The sequence below is a fragment of the Lepidochelys kempii genome, chromosome 7 (assembly GCF_965140285.1).
Source record: "Lepidochelys kempii isolate rLepKem1 chromosome 7, rLepKem1.hap1, whole genome shotgun sequence".
In the NCBI taxonomy this organism is placed as follows: domain Eukaryota; kingdom Metazoa; phylum Chordata; order Testudines; family Cheloniidae; genus Lepidochelys; species Lepidochelys kempii.
In genome coordinates this window covers 48,638,040-48,661,150 of record NC_136386.1, presented here as the reverse complement: position 1 = coordinate 48,661,150, position 23,111 = coordinate 48,638,040, and the positions used below count along the sequence as shown (strand labels likewise).

The 23,111-nt window shown below is 62.2% G+C and overlaps 1 protein-coding gene across 3 annotated transcripts in view; it reads right to left on the bottom strand.

Moving 5' to 3' along the window:
* Positions 1–335: 335 nt before the first annotated feature.
* SLC38A3 (solute carrier family 38 member 3) overlaps positions 336–23,111 on the bottom strand; it is a 70,128-nt gene continuing 47,352 nt past the window's right edge. For 2 of the 3 annotated variants that reach the window (XM_073352598.1, XM_073352600.1), the window contains 12 exons: positions 19,556–19,629; positions 18,641–18,733; positions 18,276–18,357; positions 14,674–14,756; positions 13,819–13,877; positions 11,967–12,143; positions 11,282–11,361; positions 10,245–10,345; positions 9,575–9,699; positions 8,839–8,983; positions 7,536–7,639; positions 336–3,705 (listed from right to left, as the gene is read on the bottom strand). In XM_073352598.1, coding sequence (XP_073208699.1) covers positions 3,601–3,705; positions 7,536–7,639; positions 8,839–8,983; positions 9,575–9,699; positions 10,245–10,345; positions 11,282–11,361; positions 11,967–12,143; positions 13,819–13,877; positions 14,674–14,756; positions 18,276–18,357; positions 18,641–18,733; positions 19,556–19,629 — 1,228 coding nt within the window. In that variant the 3' untranslated portion in view covers positions 336–3,600. Of the gene's footprint in view, positions 3,706–7,535; positions 7,640–8,838; positions 8,984–9,574; positions 9,700–10,244; positions 10,498–11,281; positions 11,362–11,966; positions 12,144–13,818; positions 13,878–14,673; positions 14,757–18,275; positions 18,358–18,640; positions 18,734–19,555; positions 19,630–23,111 lie in introns of those variants that run through there. The other variant, XR_012159893.1, reaches the window with a different exon arrangement.

The following is a 23,111-nucleotide window of genomic DNA, read 5'->3' as shown; positions in this document are numbered from 1 at the left end:
AGCCCTCAACCCCCATGTCCTCTGCCATCCGAATACATTAGTGCACCCCCAGCATCACCTTTTTGCACATCAACATAGGCCTGTTCTCCCCATGTCCCCCAGCTCGTGTGGGGCGCTCCCGACCTGCTCTCCAATTGCTCTTTGGCTTACAGGGCAGGTATCTCCCAGGGCACAGGTGCGGGGGGTCGCCCCCAGGACCTCCCTCGGCTCACCGAGGGGCAATTGACACACCCAAACCACCCAGTCATGCTGGGAGCTAGAGCCTGCCTGAAGGCAAGTTTCAGAGTAGCAGCCGTGTTAGTCTGTATTCGCAAAAAGAAAAGGAGGACTTGTGGCACCTTAGAGACTAACAAATTTATTTGAGCATAAGCTTTCGTGAGCTACAGGTCACTTCATTGGATGCATTGAAGGCAATGACGACCCTGGGCTGCAGGGGGCAGCATCATCCCGTAGACCATGACTCATTACACTGCATAGGTATTTGGTGCCCGTCACCTTGGTGTCTGGGCCCTACGTTGCCGTGGGCTGAGCCACCGGTGTTCTCTGTTCGGGAGATCAAGCCCCACGTTCCTCTGCTGCCCAGGGTGTTCCCTGTCCTTCAGAATGGAACCTGCCAGCACATCACCAGCTCCCCCCATGGGCCCTGCCCCCCCTCGTGTACATGTACAAGACCCCAGTCATTGGCAGGCGGGATGGAACCTGGGACCTCTGGAGCTTAGTGTATGAGCCTCTACTGTGTCAGCTAAAAGCCACGTGCCTCTGAGCTACAGCTGTAGCAGACTCACTAATCTCTAAGTGGTCTCTGTACCACGAGAGGGGACAGAGCACAACACCCAGGAGGCATATGGGTTACATACACACCCACCCTGACCCTTCCTCCTCACTGATCACCCTCGTCTGCCCCCAGCCATTAGGGCTGCCCCCCCACAGGACATGAATGGGTCTCGCTCCAGCCCAGGGACCCTCCTCTGCTTGGCCAAACCCGGGAGAGAGCCCTGGCTGGGCCCTGGGGGAGCGGCTGTGCCTTGGTTTGGGACGTCCCTGAGTCACAGCGGCCACAAACAGCCCCCTGTGTCCATGGGTGCCCTGACCACTGAGGGTGTGACACTGCAGCCGGGCCCGGGGAGGCCTCAGGCAGGAACCCCATGCGCCCCACAGCATCAGCACCGCAGAGGCTGTATACCCAAGAAGGCAGCTGGTTCACCCTGCTGGACCCCTAGCTCTGGCTTCAGGGCTGGGGGAGCCAACTGGGCGGGCAGGACAGCAGGAGAGGCCCTTGGGGAAGCACCCCACCCCTGGGGAGGTCTGAAGAGCATTGTCAAAGAAGCCCAGGCACCTGGGGGAGTCCAGAAAAACCTGCCTCAGTTCTCCTAGCTGAACCCCAGCCTCCAGAAACTCCTCTCAGAGGGGTGCCCATTCTGGAGCCCCACCTGGGTTCCCTGCCAGCCAACACAGACACAACGCTGCTGCCTTCACCCCTCCATGAGTGACCCTCACATACCCAGGCAGCCTGCCCCCTTAGGCCAGGATCGAGGGCGAACACAGGCCCAGCCCCTCAGTAGCTGGGTGGTGAGCTGTGACTCTGCATGGGTTTTTCCTCTAACTACAATCTAGGCACCTCTACCAGCTCACTTTCCAGTCCAGCCCAGCAACAGCCAGTATAACCAGGACCCTGCTGCCGGGACTACTCAGGTTCACACAGGAAAAGTTCAGAGTGACGCGGCCTCTCCCTTTGGGGAAATCAAAGCCATCACGTGGTTCCCACGGCGTTAGGGCTCGCGCGGTCAAACTCTCACTAGCAGCTAGGCCAGGAGGCCCCCTCACTGCCTGGGGACCCCCACCCACAGCTAGCTAGGGAGCTCTGCAGGTCTCCCCACTCCAAGGCACCAAGAACAGCCCCTGCTGTGGGTCTGGGAGGAGGCCACATCCAGGGTGGCTTCTTCTGCCCATGTCCTGCCCCTCAGCCAGCCAGACCCTGAGGAAGAGGGACCCATGACCATAGCATGTGGAGAGGGCTGGGAGCCATCTTTGGTTTGGGCTGAAGTCTGATGGGACCACAGGTCAGAGAGGTGGACAAGACCTGTCCAAAGGGGGGGCAGAAGATATTAAACAGGTGCACGCTGCCGGCGCCCCCAGGTTTGGCTTCACCCCAGCGAACTGGCCGGGTGGGAAGACAAAACGAGAGGCCCATGGTGAACTGATTCTCCTCATGCCCACCACAAGCAGTAACGAGGGGGCATCCCAAATTGAAGACAGCAGCCAACCAAACACAATTTCACTGGACCCTCCCAGCACTGACACGGTCTGCATGGGATGGGCACCCTATGGAAATCACTAACCGCAAGGTCAGTAACACAATAACAACAGTATGTGTGTACGCGCGCGTGTGTGTGTGTGTATGTGTGTGTGTACACATATACAATATAAATTAATGTAGGTTCTCCTAAACTATTTCCATTAGCAGCAAATCAATTTTTAGGGATTGTTTAGTTTCTATACAGGCTCAATGGCAGGGCCACAATTCCCAGCACACACTGCCAACTCTCAGTGGGGCACCCTCTGCCAGCCAGTGGGGAAGGCCCTCCTGAGAAGGGGGCACGGTTGGGCCATGTCTCTCAGTGCTGTGGGGCAGGGAGCTGATCCAGGCAGCGGGCAAGGCCCCCTTTGTGATAGCAGATGGGGGGGGGCATACCAGGGCTGGCATTGGACCCTCCACCCACACGGGCCAAGGTTAGATATGCCAAGGCCCTGCTCCCTCCAGTGCAGGGTGTCCCTGCCCTTCAGTTCACCCCAAATGCCACCCTCCTTGGCAGGTGTGAGATCATGGCTGCGGGCTTAGCACAACTCTGCCGCTGCCTCACAGAGCGTGGGACCCCCCCCACACACTCAACAGGAAAAGGGGCTTCGGAAGGGCGTGTTTGGCCCTGTGTCCCGGCAGGGAAAAAGAAACTGAGGCACAGGACGGGACAGCACTACACCCTGCCCCATTTCGTTTCTTTTTCGCTGCCAAGCTGCTCCCTGACAGGACGTGCCCTCTGTCTGCGTCACTTCCCACTTGGCAGCACTCGCTTCCTGTTTCCTGCCCCCCTGGAACAATCCTCTGACTGCCTCGCTGGCACCGCCATCGGGGGGCTTCTGGCTGCTCCACATGTGCATGGAGCGGCTCCGTCTCGCCGCCAGCCCCCAGTGAGGTAGGGAAGTAGCAGCCCCATTTTACAGATGGGAAAACTGAGGCAAGCTCACCTAGCCGGACAAGGGCAGAGCTGGGAATAGAGCCCACTCCCATGCTACAACCATTAGACCTGCTTCTCCTCCTTCTGGCACTTGAAGCTCCCCGGCCGGACTGGCCCAGCCCAGCCAGGCCCACGGATTGCTCGCCCCCCCCCATGCTACATTCATTGGCTGCGAAGGGCTGGCTCGCCTGCGCTGGGAAAATCCCAGTAGTGCCACAGGGCTGCGGGTGCATCCCTGGTTCGGCAGTGGTGAGGTCCGGGTCGCTGGACAGTACTAGCAGCAGGACAGGGGCAGGGGAGCATGGCTCAGTCAGCCCCATCTCCCAGGGTGTGGGGCGGGGGCAGGAGGGTGCCTCCTGTTGCCCTCTTAGTGGCTGCCCCCGCTCTTGCCGCCACCCATCGCCCAGTCGCTGATGATGAAGCTGAGACTCATGACCATGAAGAGCACGCCAAGGCCCGCGAAGCCGGCAGCCTGCAAGGGAGGAGACAGCAGGCAGGAGACATCAGCCCCAGGGCGGGCTCGGCCCACCGGGCACAGGTCCAGACATCTGACCCCGCCCACTCCACCCCTCAGACACAGAACTCCACCCCCAACCTCACCTACCCAGAGCCCCTCAGACACAGCTCAACCCTCAACCTTGCCCACCTCTGCCCCTCAGACACAGAGCTCTGACCTCAACCCAGCCCACCTCTGCCCCTCTGACACACAGCTCCACCCCCAACCTCACCCACCCGCTCTCCCCAGACACACAGCTCCGCCCCAATGTCACCCACCCGCGCTCCCCAGACACACAGCTCTGCCCCTAAACTCACCCACCCGCTCTCCCCAGACACACAGCTCCGCCCCAACATCACCCACCCGCGCTCCCCAGACACACAGCTCCGCCCCCAACCTCACCCACCCGCGCTCCCCAGACCCACAGCTCCGACCCAACCTCACCCACCCGCTCTCCCCAGACACACAGCTCCACCCCCAAGCACACCCACCCGCTCTCCCCAGACCCACAGCTCCGCCCCAACATCACCCACCCGCGCTCCCCAGACACACAGCTCCACCCCCAAGCTCACCCACCCACTCTTCCCAGACACACAGCTCCGCCCCAACATCACCCACCCGCGCTCCCCAGACACACAGCTCTGCCCCTAAACTCACCCACCCGCTCTCCCCAGACACACAGCTCCGCCCCCAACCTCACCCACCCGCGCTCCCCAGACACACAGCTCCGCCCCCAACCTCACCCACCCGCGCTCCCCAGACCCACAGCTCCGCCCCAACATCACCCACCCGCGCTCTCCAGACACACAGCTCCGCCCCAATGTCACCCACCCGCGCTCCCCAGACACACAGCTCCACCCCCAACCTCACCCACCCGTGCCCCTCAGACACACAGCTCCGCCCCCAACCTCACCCACCCGCTCTCCCCAGACACACAGCTCCACCCCCAACCTCACCCACCCGTGCCCCTCAGACACACAGCTCCACCCCCAACCTCACCCACCCGTGCCCCTCAGACACACAGCTCCGCCCCCAACCTCACCCACCCGCGCTCCCCAGACCCACAGCTCCGCCCCAACATCACCCACCCGCGCTCTCCAGACACACAGCTCTGCCCCAACCTCACCCACCCGCGCTCCCCAGACCCACAGCTCCGCCCCAACATCACCCACCCGCGCTCTCCAGACACACAGCTCCGCCCCAATGTCACCCACCCGCGCTCCCCAGACACACAGCTCCACCCCCAACCTCACCCACCCGTGCCCCTCAGACACACAGCTCCGCCCCCAACCTCACCCACCCGCTCTCCCCAGACACACAGCTCCGCCCCAATGTCACCCACCCGCGCTCCCCAGACACACAGCTCCGCCCCCAACCTCACCCACCCGCTCTCCCCAGATACACAGCTCCACCCCCAACCTCACCCACCTGTGCTTCCCAGACACACAGCTCCACCCCAACCTCACCCACCCGCTCTCCCCAGACACACAGCTCCGCCCCAACATCACCCACCCGCGCTCCCCAGACACACAGCTCCACCCCCAAGCACACCCACCTGCTCTCCCCAGACACACAGCTCCGCCCCAATGTCACCCACCCGCGCTCCCCAGACACACAGCTCCACCCCCAACCTCACCCACCCGCTCTCCCCAGACACACAGCTCCGCCCCAACATCACCCACCCGCGCTCCCCAGACACACAGCTCTGCCCCCAAGCTCACCCACCCGCGCTCCCCAGACACACAGCTCCACCCCCACCTCACCCACCCGCTCTCACCAGACACACAGCTCTGCCCCTAAACTCACCCACCCGCGCTCCCCAGACACACAGCTCCACCCCCAACCTCACCCACACGCGCTCCCCAGACCCACAGCTCCGCCCCCAACATCACCCACCCGCTCTCCCCAGACCCACAGCTCCGCCCCAACATCACCCACCCGCGCTCTCCAGACACACAGCTCCGCCCCCAACCTCACCCACCCACTCTCCCCAGACCCACAGCTCCGCCCCAACCTCACCCACCCGCTCTCCCCAGACACACAGCTCCGCCCCAACATCACCCACCCGCGCTCTCCAGACACACAGCTCCACCCCCAACATCACCCACCCGCTCTCCCCAGACCCACAGCTCCGCCCCAACCTCACCCACCCGCTCTCACCAGACACACAGCTCCGCCCCCAAGCTCACCCACCCGCTCTCCCCAGACACACAGCTCCGCCCCCAACCTCACCCACCCGTGCCCCTCAGACACACAGCTCCGCCCCAACCCTGCCCACCCGCGCTCCCCAGACACACAGCTCTGCCCCCAAGCTCACCCACCCACTCTCCCCAGACACACAGCTCTGACCTCAACCCCACCCGACTGTGCCCCTCAGAAACACAACTCCGCCCCAACCATGCCCCTCAGATGCACAGCTCCACCCTCGACACCACCCACCTGCATCCCCAAACACACAGCTCCACCCCTGACATCGCCCCCTGTAACCTTCAGACACACAGCTCTGCACCTGACCACACCCACCCATGCCCCTCAGACACACAGCTCATCCCCTCCCCCCCGGCCCAAACTTAATTGTTATAACTATCTCCCTTTCTTCTGCAGGCCCTTTCCTCCCGAGGTCCAGTGGTTAGAGCCGGGGTTAGGCGCCAGGATTCCTAGGTTCTATCCCCAGCTCTGGGAGGGAGTGTGGCTTAGTGGTGGTGGTGTGGCTGAGATTCAGGACTCCTGTGTTCTATCCAATGGTCCCTCTATGTTTTTTACGTCCATGTGTGGAATGAATGTTGTTATGTGCATATTTGGAGGTGATGTGTGGCGGGTTGGGGCAGAGGGGTTCAGAGTGTGGGAGGGGGCTCAGCGCTGGGGCAGGGGGTTGGATTGCAGGGGGTGAGGGCTCTGGCTGGGGGTGCAGGCTCTGGGGTGGGGCTGGGCATGAGGGGTTTGGGATGGGGCTCAGAGTTGGGGCAGAGGGTTGGTATGTGTGGGGGCGTGAGGGCTCCGGCTGGGGGTGCGGGCTCTGGGATGGGGCTGGGGATGAGGAGGTTGGGGTGCAGGCTGCCCTGGGGAGAGAGGACTCGACTCCCCCCAGCCCTCTCTTGCCACAGCAGTCCGGGGCCAGATGAGAGGTGCCTCTCCCCGCTGCGTGCCTGCGTGGCCCTTAATAGCCTGATGCACAGCTGTGCAGCTTAGAGGGAACTTAGGTTCTATCCCTGGCTGTGGGAGGGGAGTGGGATCTAGTGGTTAGTGGTGATGGTCTCAGATTCAGGACTCGTGGGTTGTATCCTCGTGACATCTGAGGAGCCTCCCATGCTATAAATGCGCCTCCTTGCTTCTAAAGTGAGAGCCAACCCTCTGCAAAGTGCAAGGGATTTGTGGTTCCCCCTAAAATTGTGCCCCCCCATACACACAGAGGGGAGGACTCTGGAAATTAAGGCCATTGTTTTCAGAATATTGATAGCTATTAATGTTAGGTGACTGATTTGAAACACACTGGCAGGGAGGCATGACCTCAGCTGTGCCGATTGCCCTGCTGGTCCTATGGCCTCTCAGTGTGGGGGTCAGCACCAAGCACCCCTGAGAGTTGGGCGGGAGACCTCTGGAGGGGGCCCCAAAAGCAGAGTCAATGCTGGCCCAGGGCCACCCTCTGCATAGAATCCTAGAATATCAGGGCTGGAAGGGACCTCAGGAGGTCATCTAGTCCAACCCCCTGCTCAAAGCAGGACCAATCCCCAACTAAATCATCCCCATGCAGTGCCCATTAGCGGCACGATTCCCCCCAACAGTCAGCTTGGCTGAAGAGGATGTACCAGGATCTTGGGGGTGGACTTCGGGGGCTCCTTGTCCTTGGGTACGATGCGAATGTAGAAGATGGCCGGGAAGATGAAGATGAGGCAGGGGGCTGACGTGGCACCTGGAGAACATCAGGAGAGAATGGGTACTGAGGCGCGGGGGAGCAGCCAGCAGCTCCCAGCCCCCCACAACCACCTGACCCCAAGCCAAGCCCCACACCTGGCTAGATCCAAACCTCCCCCCTCTATTGGCATCCTTGGAAACAGTGGGACTAGCCACCCTGGCACAATCCCCAGGTGCCAGCCTTGCCCTGTGGCCAGCCAGGGATCCCAGGAACAGATCTAATGAGGAGTCCAAAGAAGTGGGTTTTTTACCCATGAAAGCTTATGCCCAAATAAATCTGTTAGTTTTTAAGGTGCCACCGGACTCCTCATCGGTTTTGTGGATACAGACTAACACGGCTACCCCCGATACTAGGAACAGATCTGGCATGATGAGTGCAGAGGCAGAACAGGAATTAAAAAAACACCCAAACTGCAAACAAAGAGAAGCCCCCAGGCTTCAGCCTTGAGCCCTGGGCTTTGAGCTAACACAGTGGACAAGCCGGGACTCCAGAGTCCAGGGACAAGAGAGAGCAGCTGGTGCCGCATTTAAATCCTGTGGTTACAATGATCAGAGGGGAGTAGCAAAGGGAGGGGGGCCTTTTGTCTGTCTGGGCCACTCCTGAGAGGAGTTGGGGGAGCTCAGTTGAAGCAGGGACCAATGCTGTACTGATAGTACTGTGGGGCAGAGATCGTGGGCTGAGCAGGGAATGGAGCAGACAGCCCCAGGCTGGGAGGGGACACTGAAGCACAGAGAGGGGATATGACCTAGCTGAGGTTGCCCAGATTGCTAGGCCAGCCCTAACCAGTAGGCAATGCTGCCTCCCCTGTAGCAGGCTGTGGAGACTGAACTCCCTCACCACTGGGGTCCGATCCCAGAACTGCTACTGACTCACTCTGTGGCCTTAGGCAAAGGACGCTCAGTGCCTCAGTTTCCCCACCGGCACTCCTTCCCTTGTGTGGCCGAGCCGTGTTTGTACAGGTCCCTGCAGCCCAGGGCTGAGGCAGGCCAGCAGGGGGCAGTGTGCATGGGAGACTACCCTTCTGCTGGGGAGGAGCAGTGGATTTCACGGGCCGGGGGGCTGGGAATCTGGTACGACAGACCAGACACTATTTCCCAGCCTACAGGGTGCCAGTGTGGGGAGTGCTGGGCTCCCTGCAGTGCCGGGCTCCCTGCAGCGCCGTGGGGGTGGCTCAGGCAGTACGCGCCAGGACTCACCAATCAGGCCGAAGATGCCGAGGATGGAGGGGGCAAAGATGACCAGCAGGTTGATGGTGCTCAGCAGGACCACAGCGATCGCCGTGTGACGGACCCAACTGAAGTCCTTGCCTTGGAAGAGCATCTGCTGGATGGCGCGGCGCACCTAGTGGGGAGAGGGTCAGATTGCATTCCCAGCGTTGGGCCCACAGCCAGTTCCCTTTCCAGAGCCCAGTCTGCTCTGGGCCCACCACACCCGCCATGGACTCCCTGTAGTATGGTGCCCATCACCATGGCCTCTGGGCCCCACTTGCCCCACACCCGCGAGGGCCAACCTGTGGTATGGTGCCCATCACTGTGGTCCCTGGGCCCCTCTCGCCCCAGTCCCTGGCTGGCCCCCATAACTCCCTTCCTGCAGTTTGTATAAACATCCATTTCCTGCTGCTGTCGTGTCCCTCCCGTGCTCACCACGGCCCATGCAGGGCCAGGCCCAGCCAGAGAAACCCCAGGCCCGACAAGGACCACGCGGTGCCAGGGCTCCACACTGGGCTGCCCTCAGTTGCCAAGGCCCATCCAGCCTCTGCTGGCACTACCCACAAGCGGCCAGCCTGTGCCAACTGAAGCCGTGAGGGGCCTGAGACCATGGCGCCAGTGTTCCCCAGTGTGGGGCACTGCACAGGGAGCCAGAACCTCTGATGGTGGGGGAAAGGCCCTGTCCCCTCACCCACCCCTGCGGCTGGCGGGTGGCATCACCTACTGGGAATAGGACGATGGGCACGGTCAGCGTCACGGCGGTCAGCACTGCCACACGCACGCACAGAATCAGCACGTCGAAGGGGTCCACGTAGCTGTAGGTGTGCAGCAGCTCCGACTCCACCCGGCCTGCAGGACACAACCTGTTTCAGTCTCACCCAGGGCGAGCCCCGCTCATCCCGCTGGCCCACGGGGAGACTTGTCCCATGGGGAAACCAGCCAACATGGCTCTGCAATGGCCTGGAGAGGCATTGGGTTGGTGCGTGACAGCGGCACCGGTCAGCCCTAGAGACTTGGAGCCCAGCAACATGACTTCGCTGGGTGGATTGCACTGGAGGGGCCCCGCCACAGCTGGGTCTGGAGGTACCTGGGCAGGAGACGGCTGCCCCATACCATGAGCCCCATGGCTCCTGCCATGGCTGGGTCTGGTGGTACCTGGGCGGGAGAGGGCAGCCCCATAGCCATGAGTCCCATGGCTCCTGCCATGGCTGGGTCTGGGAGAACCTTGGCAGGAGAGGGCTTCCCCATTGCATGAGCCACATGGCTCCCAGGCAGCCAATGGAGCCAGTAACCCAGTTTTGGCAGGTGCCGGCTGGGTCCCTCTGGGGCTAGTGATGGGGGGGGGGGAGCGGGGATCGTCTTGCCGGGGGGGTGGGGTGGTGGTGGGCACTCACCGTAGAATGTGAGGTAGCCAAAGAGGGCAGCCAGGAAGTACATGACATACATGACGGCGATGGAGATGTTCGAGATGCCCTGCATCTTCTTCTTGGAGGGGCTGCGGGATGCCCACAGCAGGCAGGGTTAGACTCGCCGGCTGCCAGCAGCCGCCACCCGCGTGGGCTGGGCTCACCCTGCTCCGGCCGCGGAGCCAAGCTCTCAGTCCTGAGGCCTTTCCAGGCTGCTAAGCTGGGTCCCTCTTGCTTGGCACTGGCGAGGGAGAGGCACGTTTCTGGGGCAAACCCCGTGGCGCCAGCTGGTGCCTGGCAGCCCAGAACGGATGGGCCCCAGCAGGCTTGGCTGGGGAGCAGCACCCCATCGCCCTCCCTACCCCTGGAGTACCAAGCGTCAGAGGGCTCCTTGCAGGCTGTGTCCTGCGGGCATCTCAGCTGTCCGAGTAGCCACCCTCATTGAAAGCAGGGCTCTCCGGTGCCAGGAGAGGGTGCCAGCCTGACACAGAGACAGGACGGGAGGCAGGAGCTACTCCCACTACTGGCCCTGCTGTAGAAAGGGGCAGGCGAATGGTGGGTGGTCCCTGCCCCACGTGGGCCTGTCAGCCATGAGGCCGGCAAGGTGAGGGCGTGAGCTGCAGAGCTGGCATGGATCAAGGGTCCCCAGAACGTCTGGGAGTGCCCCACGTGGCCCCGTGCCTGGGCTCCAGGTGCCACAAGTCAGAGGGCAAGTCGCTCTGGGCAATGAGGCAGGGGTGGCACCAGAACCCGCTGGAGCAGAACCCAGATCTGGGAGTCCCAGGGCAGCAATGGGGCCCCTGGCTGGGGTAAATGGTCCAGCCATAAGGGGTGGGGGCCCATCTGGGCATGGATCCTTGCCACGTTGACATATACCTGGAGTCGCCCCTGTGCTTACCACGGAGCTACCCCCCCAGGGCTGAGCGACACTAGCTCAGGCTCCTCTAGGGAGCAATGGGGCAGGGTCCCGGGGCCGCCTCCTTCTCCGCCTTTGCCCCACCACATCCCGGCCCCCCAGGACTCACTCCTTCAGCTCCGTGTAGATGGGCAGCACCTCGGGGTGGCACACGAAGGCAAACGCCATGATGGGGATGGTGTAGGCTGTCTGCAGGACACACCAAGGGTCAGTGGGGCAGGGCTGATGGATAACGGTGCAGGGCACCGGCTACAAAGAGCTACCCAGAGCACCCCAGATGCCCAGCGCCCCTGGCCTGGGTCCCTGCAGCTGGGCATGACCCAGTGGTGGGATGAATGGGGAGGATGGGAGTGGAGTGGCCAAGAGGGCCCAGGGGAGGGTGCCGGGCTCACAACCTCCAGTGCAGAACTGCCGGCTCCCACCAGTTGAGTTTGGGTCCCACCAAGCCCCAGCTCCTGGAGGAACATGAGCCGGGGAGAAGCTCAGTGCGCATTTTAAATAAAGAGCATCTCTGGGTCCAGAGGAAAAGTGGCCCAAGCACAACCTGATGGCACAGATGCCCCGAGGCGAAGGGAAAAGCCAGGGGATTTTGTGAAGTCTCACGGCTTGGGAGCCAGTCCTGCCATTTTGGGGGCTTGAGGCATGGTTAGTGGTCCTTGGGCTTGGCCAGATGGCAGCAGGGTCAGTGGCAGGGCTGGGGCATGGCCATAGCATTCCCGGGACACACCCGCACCCAGAGCAGGGCTCCAATGGGATCCTGGCTGGCCTGCGGTGTGACCTGGCGCGGGTGGTACCTGGGAGTTGAGTGTGAAGAGGCTGGCAGAGCAGGCGGCCCCGGCAGCAGCTGGCTGGAGGACCGGGTAGCCATTCTGATAGTCGCTGGTGCTGCCCTGGGCGTTGCTGAGGTTGCGTGTGCCATTGCCATCCTGCTCAGGGAGGGGGCAGGGGATCTGGAACTTCTTGTAGATGACCTGGGCAGGGATGGGGCGGAAAACCTGGTCAGGGCCCGGCCCTGCCAGTGTCGCCCACGGCCCCACAGTGGCTCAGCCCCAACTCTGAACCTGGGAGGAAAGGCTGCGAAGGAGACGGGTGCTGCCCAAGCATGAGGGGGAAATAAAGGGGCAGGGGAGAGCGGCCCATCCCCCTGCATCACTGACTGACCCAGCCAGGCCTTCCTGGTCCAACCCTCAGGGTCCTTCTCTGCCCTGCCGGAAACCCCTGCTCCCGCCTTGAACTGGGGGCACCGGTCTCAGATTGTGGGCACTGGAGCCAAACCCACCTGCCTGCGAGACGAGCAACGGAAACCCCACAAAGTCTTTGTAACCGCTCGGCCCTTCCAGGGCCTGACGTCACAGCAGGGTTTGGTGATGGGCAGAGAATTCTCATATCTGGCGCGTTGTGTGTGCCTCTCCGTGTGCCTTTGTGCGCGGCCATGGGTGTGTGGGCCTTTGTGCGCGGGCATGAACCTCTCCGTGTGTTCTGCTGTCCCTGAAAGCTCAGCGCTCTCCGGCAGCCGCTCGCCCACCCCTCCACCCGGGCCTAGGCTTCTTCAACCAGAAATAAACCAGTCCCTTGCCAGGCCAGGGTCCCTGTCTGGGGCCACGAGCAGCCATGACAAGCCCAGCAGGTCCCATCCCTTCTCCGCAGCCCAGAGCAGAGACCTAGAGTCCCCAGCTGGTGTCTGGAGCCCTGGGCAGCCGCGGGAGCGAGCGCTGAGCCACCAGGCCCTGTCCTACCTCTGCTGGAGTCACTAGCAACCCCCAGCACAGGGCCAACGGGAACAGAGGGTTCTGGGCTCCCAGCCCTGGGCTCCTCCAAGCTCTGCTTGTCCTCCTCACTCCTGACCCGCAGCCCCCTCCTACGCCAGGCCAGGGCCCCTCCAAAGTGGAGTTTGCAGTGTTTCAGCTATTGCAGAATGGAGCCATTTGGCCGCTAGAAAAGGCACATTTCACCAGGGAGCTACGCCAGCTTTAAACCCAGCTCCCCAGAGCTGGCAGGCCGTGCAGCTGCCCCAGGGACCCTGGTGAGGGGAGAGCGGCTGCTCTCTGCCCACGTGTAGCCGCAGCCGGCCCCCCCCCCACCAGACAGAGGCGTGGCACTCAGCGCCCGCATGACAGGTGTGCAGCTCCTCATGCCAGGGCTGAGATCACACCAGGCTCCTCATGCACTGAGCCCCCTATCTCCCACCTCAGCCTGCAGAGCCCATCACTCAGAGTCAGGCCCTTCGTGTGGCCCCTGTGCTCCCGATCCCTCCCCAGCAGCAGCAGCATCCCGAGCTCCGGCCAGGCCACCCAGGATGAGGAGCAAGGTGTGAGCCAGCCCGAATGGCTCAGGAAAAAGTGCCCCCCCGTCAGTCAGGGCCAGTCCCCACATCCCAGGTCCTTGTACAGAGGGATAACCCCGTGGGGGGGGGCAATCGTGGGGCTTCCCCCCGAACCTCCAGGGAGTCCCAGGGAGCTGGAATCCGGAGCAGCTCAGTGGCCGCATGAGATACGCAGGGGAAGCTCCAGCCATGCCCAGGTCAGGGCGTGTGCCCCTCGAGAGAGCAGGCGCTGCTGTTCCCGCAGCACGGCAGGGGCTAGGCACGTCCGGCCTGCTGGCCCTTCTCGGGGGAACTGGTGCTCCCCAGGGCCCTGGCAGACTCACCGAGATGAGGAAGAAGACCATGCAGCTGAGGGAGAACCCGCTGGCGTAGCCCAGGTAGCCTGGGGAGAGAGGAGAGCAGGGGGTGGGCGCGAGCAGAGCTGGGTGTGTCCCAGCTCATCATCTTTGGCCCTCATGGGGTTGGCACCAAGAGGTCTGGGGCGCGGAGCCTCAGGGCTCAGTCTGCTTTGGGAGCGATGGGCAGAGATCCAGCTATGGGCACCAGCTACCCCACTTACCAGCCATGGGCATCAGACTCTTCCCGAGCTGCTGCCTCCAGTCCCCTAGCTGGACTCTGCCCTTGGCCCAGACGCATATGGGGATGGGGCTCCAAGGGGTGAGGCGCATGGTGTATGTGTGGGGTGGGGGCATGAGCCCTGGTGGGGCAAGGGGCGGCATGGAGGGCGGTGGCACAGATACCTGGCGCCCACCCAACCCCAGCGAGAGACAGACCCCACTGGCCCCTTGTCGCTTCCCTCCTCCAGTCACAGGCTGGTCCTGCCCTCCAAACACTTCCCCTCCCTGCTATCTCCCTTCCTTCCCCCCTAAGATTCGCTTCCCCGCTTCCTGCCCCGCCCTCAGCCCGAAGCAGCCTGGCTCCCAGCCCTCGCTGCATCCCAGCTCTGATCCCAGCTCCCCTCAACTCCCCACCCGCTCGCCCCACATGGCGTTTGCCTGTCCCGCTGTGCCAGGGGTGGGTGGGGATGTGCTGCCCATCCGTCCATGCAGCAGAGCTGGGGGTGGGGCGGGCACCTACAATGCACGACGGGCCCCTCTCTCGGGTACCCCGCACCCCACCCCCCCCACGCTTTTCCCCACAGCTGCCAGCCCCGACCTGGCCCTGAGCAGGTGACTCACCGAGCTGCTTCATCAGGGCCAGGGGCAGGATGATGGTGATGGAGATGAGGATCACCAGGTAGTTCCCGTTCAGGTACCAGTCCCTGCGAGACAAGAGGCCGGGTCAGGCCCTGCAGCGCCGGGGGCCCTGGGGCTGACACCGGCGCCTCGGTCAATACCCACCCCCAGCCTGGGCTAGCAACCCCTCTGCCTCAGTGGGAAGGACTAGCCGGGACTGATTCTGGATGCCCGACCCCGCCGTGCTGTGCCAACCCCCACCCCAGCTGGCTCCTTCTCTGTGCCCATCAGCTGCCCCCTCCCCTGCACCAGCTGGGGGGCCTGCTGCAGCCCTGCTGCCTGGAGAGTCTCCCTCTGCCCCTCTCCTCCCACCCACTCACTCTAAGAGTGCAACTCATGGGTCCCAAGTCTCCCCAAGAGGCCCTGGCATCAGCAGAGCCCATGTGGGGGGCAGTTATGGGTTAACCCTGCCTGCTCCTGAGCATCCCCCACAATGGGCACATGGGGTGGGCAGCTAACGCATGTGTTAAGCAATTTAATATCCAGGAATGGGAAAACTGAGCAAGTCAATGTGGTGTAAGGTCCCCCCAGCTCTGCCAGTGCCACTCAATCCCAACCCGCAGCCCCCTGCTATCCCATCTCCCTGCCCTCTGGAAGGAGTGCTGGGCTGCCCGCCGGAACTGCAATGCCCCTGGCTGCCTGCCCCTGCCCAGACACATGGCCAAACCCTGCGTGGCCACATGGGAGTACTCTGCCTCAAGCCACATCTGCCTCCCCCACCCCGCTCGGATGTGGCCAGAGCCCGGCTGGGCCAGAGACAGAGCTCATTCTGTGCAGGGAACACTGGGACCTTTAACGTGCCCTGGCGCTCAGCCTGGCCGCACTGAGCCAGCTCTGCGGAGACTGTGCCAGTGACCACTGTGGCTCCGGGCATCCACCTGGCCTGGACTAGATGACCTGTCCTGCGGCTCCCCCTTGCTCACCCCCATGGGCAGCTAATCCCCACCCCGATGGGGCTCCAGGCTCCTCCATGGGACCTGACTGTCTCTGGCTCGGGGTCCTCCAGCTCAGGACGGTCCCTGGGAATTGGGTCAGGGCCCCACTGGGGAAACCAGAAGAAGATCCCTAGGAATGTGTGGGGAACGAGCAACCTCCTGTTGTCCTCGCCCATGGCTTCTCCCACGGGCTGAAAACTAGGCCTGAGGCCTGTGGTGATGGGCACCCATGCTGGGGGGACTGTAGTGCAGTGCTGGGTCCACTTGCAGGGCTAGCGATGGTTGTGGGGACAGCGTTGCCATGGGAACGGTTTGCAGCGCCCACCGTGGGTAGTTTGACTCATGGGCCTGGATCTCATCTCTCCTCTCCCTTGGTGCACCAGGAGACGTGCCACTCATGCCCCACCCCAGGCTCAGAGCAGAATCCAGCATTTCGTCACTGCAGTGAGCCGAGCTCACAGTGCCAGGCTCTGATACCATTCACATCAAATAGTGGGGAGTTCCCCAGCCAGTGATCCCTGGCTAGAACCCCCAGGTCCATTCCTTCCCTGAGCAAGCAGCACTGTGATGCTGGGATTTGTGCTAATGCGGGACGGTGGGGCATGGTCCTTGGGCGCACGTGGAGCTGTTTGGAACGGAGTCTGAGCATTGACTAGTGCCAGGATCGGGCCTGCAAGTGGCTGCCAGGCCCAACAGTGCGCTCGCTATGCTGTGCCTGTGCAAGAATCTAGATCCAAACACCCAGAGTTCAGGGCCTGGGCGGCTCCGGTTCGGCCGGTCTCCACTTAACTTCCAGGGGAGAGATGGGCTCAGGGTGCCAGGAGTGACCCATCCTTTGGCCTCGTGGGTGCCGGGCATGGAGTGCCTCTGCCGGCCTGTGGGAAGCCGGATGAACCGATAGAGGCACTGGGAGACAGGCTCTGGCACCCGACATGGATGTTGGAGTGGTAGTGACACGCGCAACGACCTCGCCAGCTGCCGCGTTAACCCCTTGGTGCCCGGAAGTGCCAGCTGCCCCGGCCCGGTGCCACATGGAGAGTCACACCCCGGGGAAGGCGTGTGCCCAGCAGGGGGCTGGCTCTGCCCACAGGAAGAGGAAGCAGGGATTGGACATTCCCACTGGTTTAATCCGACACCAAAGGCTTATTCAGCTCTGGCATCAAGCTAAAATAGAAGTTACTAAATACGGCTAAATCCCTGTGACAGGCTGGAGGCCAGATCTGCCCGGCCGCCACAGGACGTGAGGCACAGCTGAGCCTGGGGGAAGCCAGAGATCAGACAGGGGGCAGAGGCCTAGAGGAGAGAGGTACAGGCAGGAAGTAGGGAGAGAGGAAATGCACCGAAGAAGGAGTGTGAGAGACAGAGCCAGGCTAGCAGGGCAGAGAGAAGGGAGCTGCGAGCGTGACAGGAGGGCGCAGACACAGCCTGGTACAAACCAATCACCAGGAGGCTCAGGTGTCCTCTGGGTGAAAGTCCCAAGCTGGGATCCCCTGGGCAAGCTGGTTTTGCAGAGGGGTGTCATGCCGTGCCTCAGTTTCTCCAACCGGGAAAGGGGGCTAATAGCGCTGGCCTGCCTCACGGTGGGGAGGAGATCAGCCCGGGGAGGCAGAAGGGCAGGGCCGGGGGCAGGAGACAGACCAACGGATAAGAGGAGGCGGCTGGAGTCACATGGAACATTCTCCCTCAGAGGTCGTGTGTCAGATTTAGCGCAGATCACGGGGCAGATCAGCTTTCGCTCCATCTGACCCCTAAAGTGCACCAGTCCCCAGACAAGCACCACCCGGGAGCAGGGCTAGCAGGGGCTGCGGGTCGGGAGTGAGGGGCACCCAGAGCTGTGGGGAGAGCCCAGGACTGGGATAGCAGGAGTCATGCTGTGTCCTGGGCTGGCTGTTTCCCCATGCAAAAGCCCCTCTCTGGCTCCCGTGAAGTGGGGCTGGGTCCAGCCCAGCTGGGGTTGGCTGCAAGTGGTGACTAGCATCTGCAACTCAACCCCCCCACACTGCGGTCTTCCCCTAAGCAGTGTCCCTTCCCTGCACCCCCAGCTGGCTCAAGCCGCTGGCCTCGGGTCACTCCTGCCCCTGCTGGGCCCCTTCTTACCACCTGAGCTCTCCGAGGGGCCCTCAGGACGTCCCTTCTACCGCTGGCTGGGGCACTGAACCTGGCCCTGGGAACGAGGGGTGGGTACTGGGCCCAGCCCTGCTAGGGATCCCCTTCTATTTGGAGCCAGGGAGCAGGGGCTGGCAGAGGCACTTGATGCCCCCCCGGGCCATGTGGTGCCTGGGCTCTCTGCACTGGGGAGACGCCCTGGTTGGGGATCCCTGGCTGGGGGGCTTGGGTGCTGCGGATTTGGCTGCCCCTTCCCCCTCCTCCCACTGGGCCCATCCCCCTTCCACCCACTGGAGCTGGGGGGCTTATGGTCACCCACACTGGGCCCCTGCTCCCCTCTCGAGCTCTCCGAGGGGCCTCTAGACATGACATTGACCCCCAGTGCTGGCTGGAGCATGGCCAACGTGTGGCCACACACAGGGCCCAGCTGTTTTGGGCACCAGCATGGGGCCAGGGGTCTGTGGCCGGCTGGGGGAGAGGGGAGACAGGCACACAGGGACTCACGTGCTCTTCTCCTCCAGGTTGAGGAAGGTCTGGATCACCAGCGGCACCTCGGACTTCACAATGTACAGGTAGCTGGACATGGCTGTAGAGAGCAGAGGGGCCGCAGGGCAGCCCCAGCATGGCCACATTACTGGTGCCCAGCAGACGTCGCCCTCCCAGCTGCAACCCTGCCAGGCACTCCCCACAGCTACCCCAGTGGGGAAGCCTAGGCGACCCCCTAGCTGGGCCTGGGGGTGCCAGATGGTGCCCTGGCTGGGTGAGCACCTGTGGGTGCCCCAGCTAGGTGAGCCCACTGTGGGTGCCCCAGGGTGCCAGCTGTGGCTCCAAGCTGTATGGGACAGGGAATCTGCCCATTTCCCTCCTACCTCCGATGTTCTGCAGCGTGATAGCGGTGGCCGCGGCCAGCTTCCCTGGCGTGCCGAAGGCCCTGTAGCCCAGCTGCTCATACGCACGTATCCCTGCAGGGGGGATGATCAGAGGGTGAGAGCAGCCACAGGGGCCACGCACCAGGGCAACACCAGCAGGGAGCAGCACCCAGGAATGCCAGCCCCAGCATGGTGCCCTCAGCCCTGGGCTAGCAGTGGGGTGGGGGCAGGGAGCTCTGCCAGCCCCGAGACACAACCCCTCCCCCCCAGAGCACCCCAGGTTTCCCGGCCCTGACACATGACCCCTCCCCCAGCTTCACTACACGACCTCTCCCCCCTCGGCATCCAGGTACACTCAGCCTCAAGATATGAACCGTCCCCCTCATAGTACCCCAGGCCACCCAGTCCTGCGACACGACCCCTCCCCTGAATGGAGCCCCCATAGCTGCTGCACTAGGGGACTGGGAGACGACTGCATCCCCCGCACGATGCTCTAGCCCCTTGGCCCCCTAGGCTGAGAGCTGAGCACCCCCATCTGGTGTATTGGCCCCTGGCCCCCAGGGCGTAATCTCGCCCGACGCACAGCCCCATTGACGTGGGCTGCAGTGACAGGGTGCTGGGACTTGCTGCGGGGACAATCCGTCTGCAACCTCCAGGCTTAAAGCAAAACCCCACAAGTGGGGCAAACACCTGCCCGCACTGCCCCCGCCTGGCACCTAGCACACAGGGAGCATACGGCAGTGTGGTTACCTGGCCATGCAAAGGCCATTCCCCTCCGGCTGCAGGCGGTCAGTCAGCCTCAGTCCACCCTGAGCTGGGGGTGCAAAGTGACAAGTGTGGGGATTGGGAACCTGGCACAAATGGGAAAGCTGGGCCTGGAGATGACCCCCCCATCCTCCCTGGCTGGGGTCTTACCCACAATCCCAGAGGACTTCAGCAGCAGGTGGATGGAGTAGCTGGACAGCAAGGCCACTGTGGTCAGGAGGAAGCTGGAATGAGACGGGAGATGAGTGAGTCGAGAGCAGAGCCCTAGGAGGTTGCATCGGGCTGGGAGCTACTGGGACGGAAAGCTCAGGGCTGGCAGGCCAGAGCCCCAGGGGTCACAGGCGCTGACGTACCGCGTGGCCCGGGAGTGTCTCTGAGGGCCAGATTCTCCAAGGAGTGGAGTCCTGGCACTCCCATTACCTTTGGATCCCAAGCCCCTCTGTGCCCCTGTTTACCCTTCTGCAGCAGAGATTGTGAGCGTGTTACTGATACAGGGGAACTGGGAGGATTCACCAGCCAAAGGGCCCTGCTGGCCCCTGGGGAAAACCCACTGGGTTCAGTGCAGGCTCCACCTGGCCCCTCTCTCCGCCCCACGGCAGGGCTCCAGCTGCACCGCAACCTGTGCGATCCGCGTCTCGGGGTCCCCCCTGCTTGTGGTGCTGGGCGGAGAGCGGAGGAGCTGCTGCCTGTCAGCTGCCGTGGCATAATGGGGGGTGGGGGCTTAGAAAACCCATTAACCTTGTGGAACCCAGCCAAGAGTTAAGGGCTGGGTGTTTGTTAGGAGCGGTCTCTCCCCAGTCAATGAAACACACCTCTAGCTCATCCCACGGGCCCCCGCTCCCCGCTCTCCTGATGCCCGTCCTGGGGTGTATCTGGAGGCCAGAGGGCAGTGGGTGCTGTTGCACCCCCGCCTGCCACTGGCTGCCAGTCACTTCTGATGCCAGTCTGTGGCCTTGGGCCACACCTTCCCAGCAAGGAGCAGAGTGAGCCCCAGCCAACCCAAAGGCCAAATCTCCATCTGTGAGCCCTGGGGTCAGCTGGGCTCCTCGAGGCGACAGAGCCCAGGGGAGGGGAGGAGGGTGAAGCGTGGAGAGGATAGGCGAAGCGTCCTGGATCATAGAATCATAGAATATCAGGGTTGGAGGGGACCTCAGGAGGTCATCTAGTCCAATCCCCTGCTCAAAGCAGGACCAATCCCCAATTTTTGCCCCAGATCCCAAATGGCCCCCTCAAGGATTGAACTCACAACCCTGGGTTTAGCAGGCCAATGCTCAAACCACTGAGCTATCCCTCCCCTCGCATCCCTATCCCTCCCCCCGGATCGTGGCGGAGGGGGAGTGTCCAGCTGCTGGGCAAACTTCCAGAGCGAGCCCAGAGCCGAACTGGCTTTAGGAAACATCTCCAACCTCTTTGAAAAGGCCCTTCCACCATAGGAGCTACACTCACAACTTTGCTCCACAACAAACCCCAGCCAGCCACCTAGCCAAACACTCACCCAGCCAAACAACCAACCGACTACCCATCCAGCCAACCAATCAATCATTCACCCACTCAAAGAAACAGCCACCCAGCCGCTCACTCACCCAGCCAATCAACCACCCACCTACCCAAACAAACACCCACCCACCTACTCAACCAACAGCTCACCCACTCACACAGTTCCTCAAACAACCAATCAGCCACCCACCTAGGAAAACAACAATTAAAATCAGCCGGAAACAAATCAACTAAGACAACCCCATTGCAGTGAATTCGTAACAATCTAACCTCCCCCAATCAAGCCTACAGCCCACCCACGAGCAGAGCTCTGACCCCGTCAGGGGTACAGGGAAGGCACCCAGGCACTCTGATGCTTGGCGGCAGAAGATAGACATGACTGTCTGGGGGCGCTCCGGGGTTTGGGACGGCCTGGGGGCCCTGTTCCTCGGCACTGTTCTTGGAGATGTCATTACCCCCAGAGCTATTTACATGTTCCCAGGCATGTGGCCTGCCCAGCCCCTCTCCTCCTGTTTATGGTCATTTCAAATCGCAGCCTGCCGTGTTTGCTTTGGAAGGGCCTTTGGTTCCCTCTGGCCAGCCAGGGACCTGGAGCTTTTCCAGAGGAGCCGGAGGGGGCCATGGATCCCCCACTGCCACAGAGCCATTGCTGGACACAGCTGTTCTGGAATGAGATTGGAGCCACGGGGAGGTTAGGACACCCCGAGCTGGATGGATCCACGCCCAAAGAATCCTGCTGTCCTATCCACACGAGGACTTGCCCAGCTCTCGGTACAGCTGTGTCACCTGGGTGCACTGGACAAAAGGGACCCAAACCATCCACACCTGCGCCAGGACGAGGGCATCGTGATGCCCAGGAACCCCCGAGATCACCCTGGACAAAGTGTCACTTTGCCATGTCATGCCACATGGCGTCAGCCTCCCCTTGGGGCTCTGCATACTTGGTGGTGGGAGAGCGGCGAGGACCAGGGCTGGCTCTGGCTTCCAAAGTGAGATCGTTCAGGCCGTGGGGACTGAGCAAAGCCCCTACGCTGTAATTGGCTGGAACCCGCTGAGCAGAGGATGTCGCAGAGGCGATGCAGAAGGCTGGCTCTGGCTCTGCCTTGTGTCGTAGGAGTTCGATGGTGTCCCACGTGCCTGGGGGCTGCTGGCAGCTGTGTCTGAGAATGGAGCTAGCAAACCAGCCTCCGGCCAGGGCGCACTGAAAACAAGGCGCCGTCTGATGCGCCGATGCCTGAGAGAGCTGCTCCCCGCGCGGAAGGAAGAGCCAGAGTGGAGCGCTCATCTGCACTCCAGACCCAGGACACCAGGCAGCTCTCACCTGGTCTGGCCCCAAAGCACAGGACAGGTTGAGTTTAAAACAGGAGACAGTGGGCGGAGGGACAGGACACCAGGGTCCTATTCCTGGTTCTGGCCTATTGTGTGATGGCAGGCGAGTCACCCACCCCTGTCTGCCTCTGTTTCCCTGTCTGCAGCATGGACACGCTGACACGTGTAACAGGAACCAGGGCAGCCTGGTAGTGGGATGGGGCATTTCAACTGCAGCCAGACATCATAGGACTGGGGCCCGAAATACAGCTCTGGGTTTTTGGTTCTGATTGACCCTCCACAGCCACAGCATCTGAGACCCTCATGCTCTGTTGGGTATTCAGCCTCGCAGCCTCCCTGCCTGGAGTAGGGCAGTGCCATTCCCCCCCCCCCCCGTACAAATGGGGAAACCAAGGCACAGCACCTGAGTGACTTACATACAATGTCATAAGCCGATCCTCCTGACCACCTTTTCACAGCTTCTCACCCAGCCTGGTGTGTGGCTCCAAGAACAGGATCGGGTCCTGGCTAATTAATGCCCTTTTACTTTCCGCTCAGATCCATTGTCATTAGTCCCGCTAGGTAACAAGGCGCCTGCCAGCGTTGCTTGCATTTGAATGGGCTTTTCCCCAGCTGTCTCTTAGGGAAGAAGATTTTCTTTTCTCTCCTGCTACCCCCAGAATCTCAGGGCGGGTTCACAGCTGGGGGGAACCAGGCAGTGCGGATCAGTGCCATCAGCTGGAGGTTTGTCTCTGGATTTGTTTGTCCTGGTTTTACTCAGGTGTAAAAACACTTTCCTATCAGTAAAGGGAACCCCCGCCCCCCCGGCTCTCCAACATCCACCTGAGTTCTGCTGTGATGCGGAGAGCTGAGGGCACGTGTCTTGCCATGTTGCGTAGCT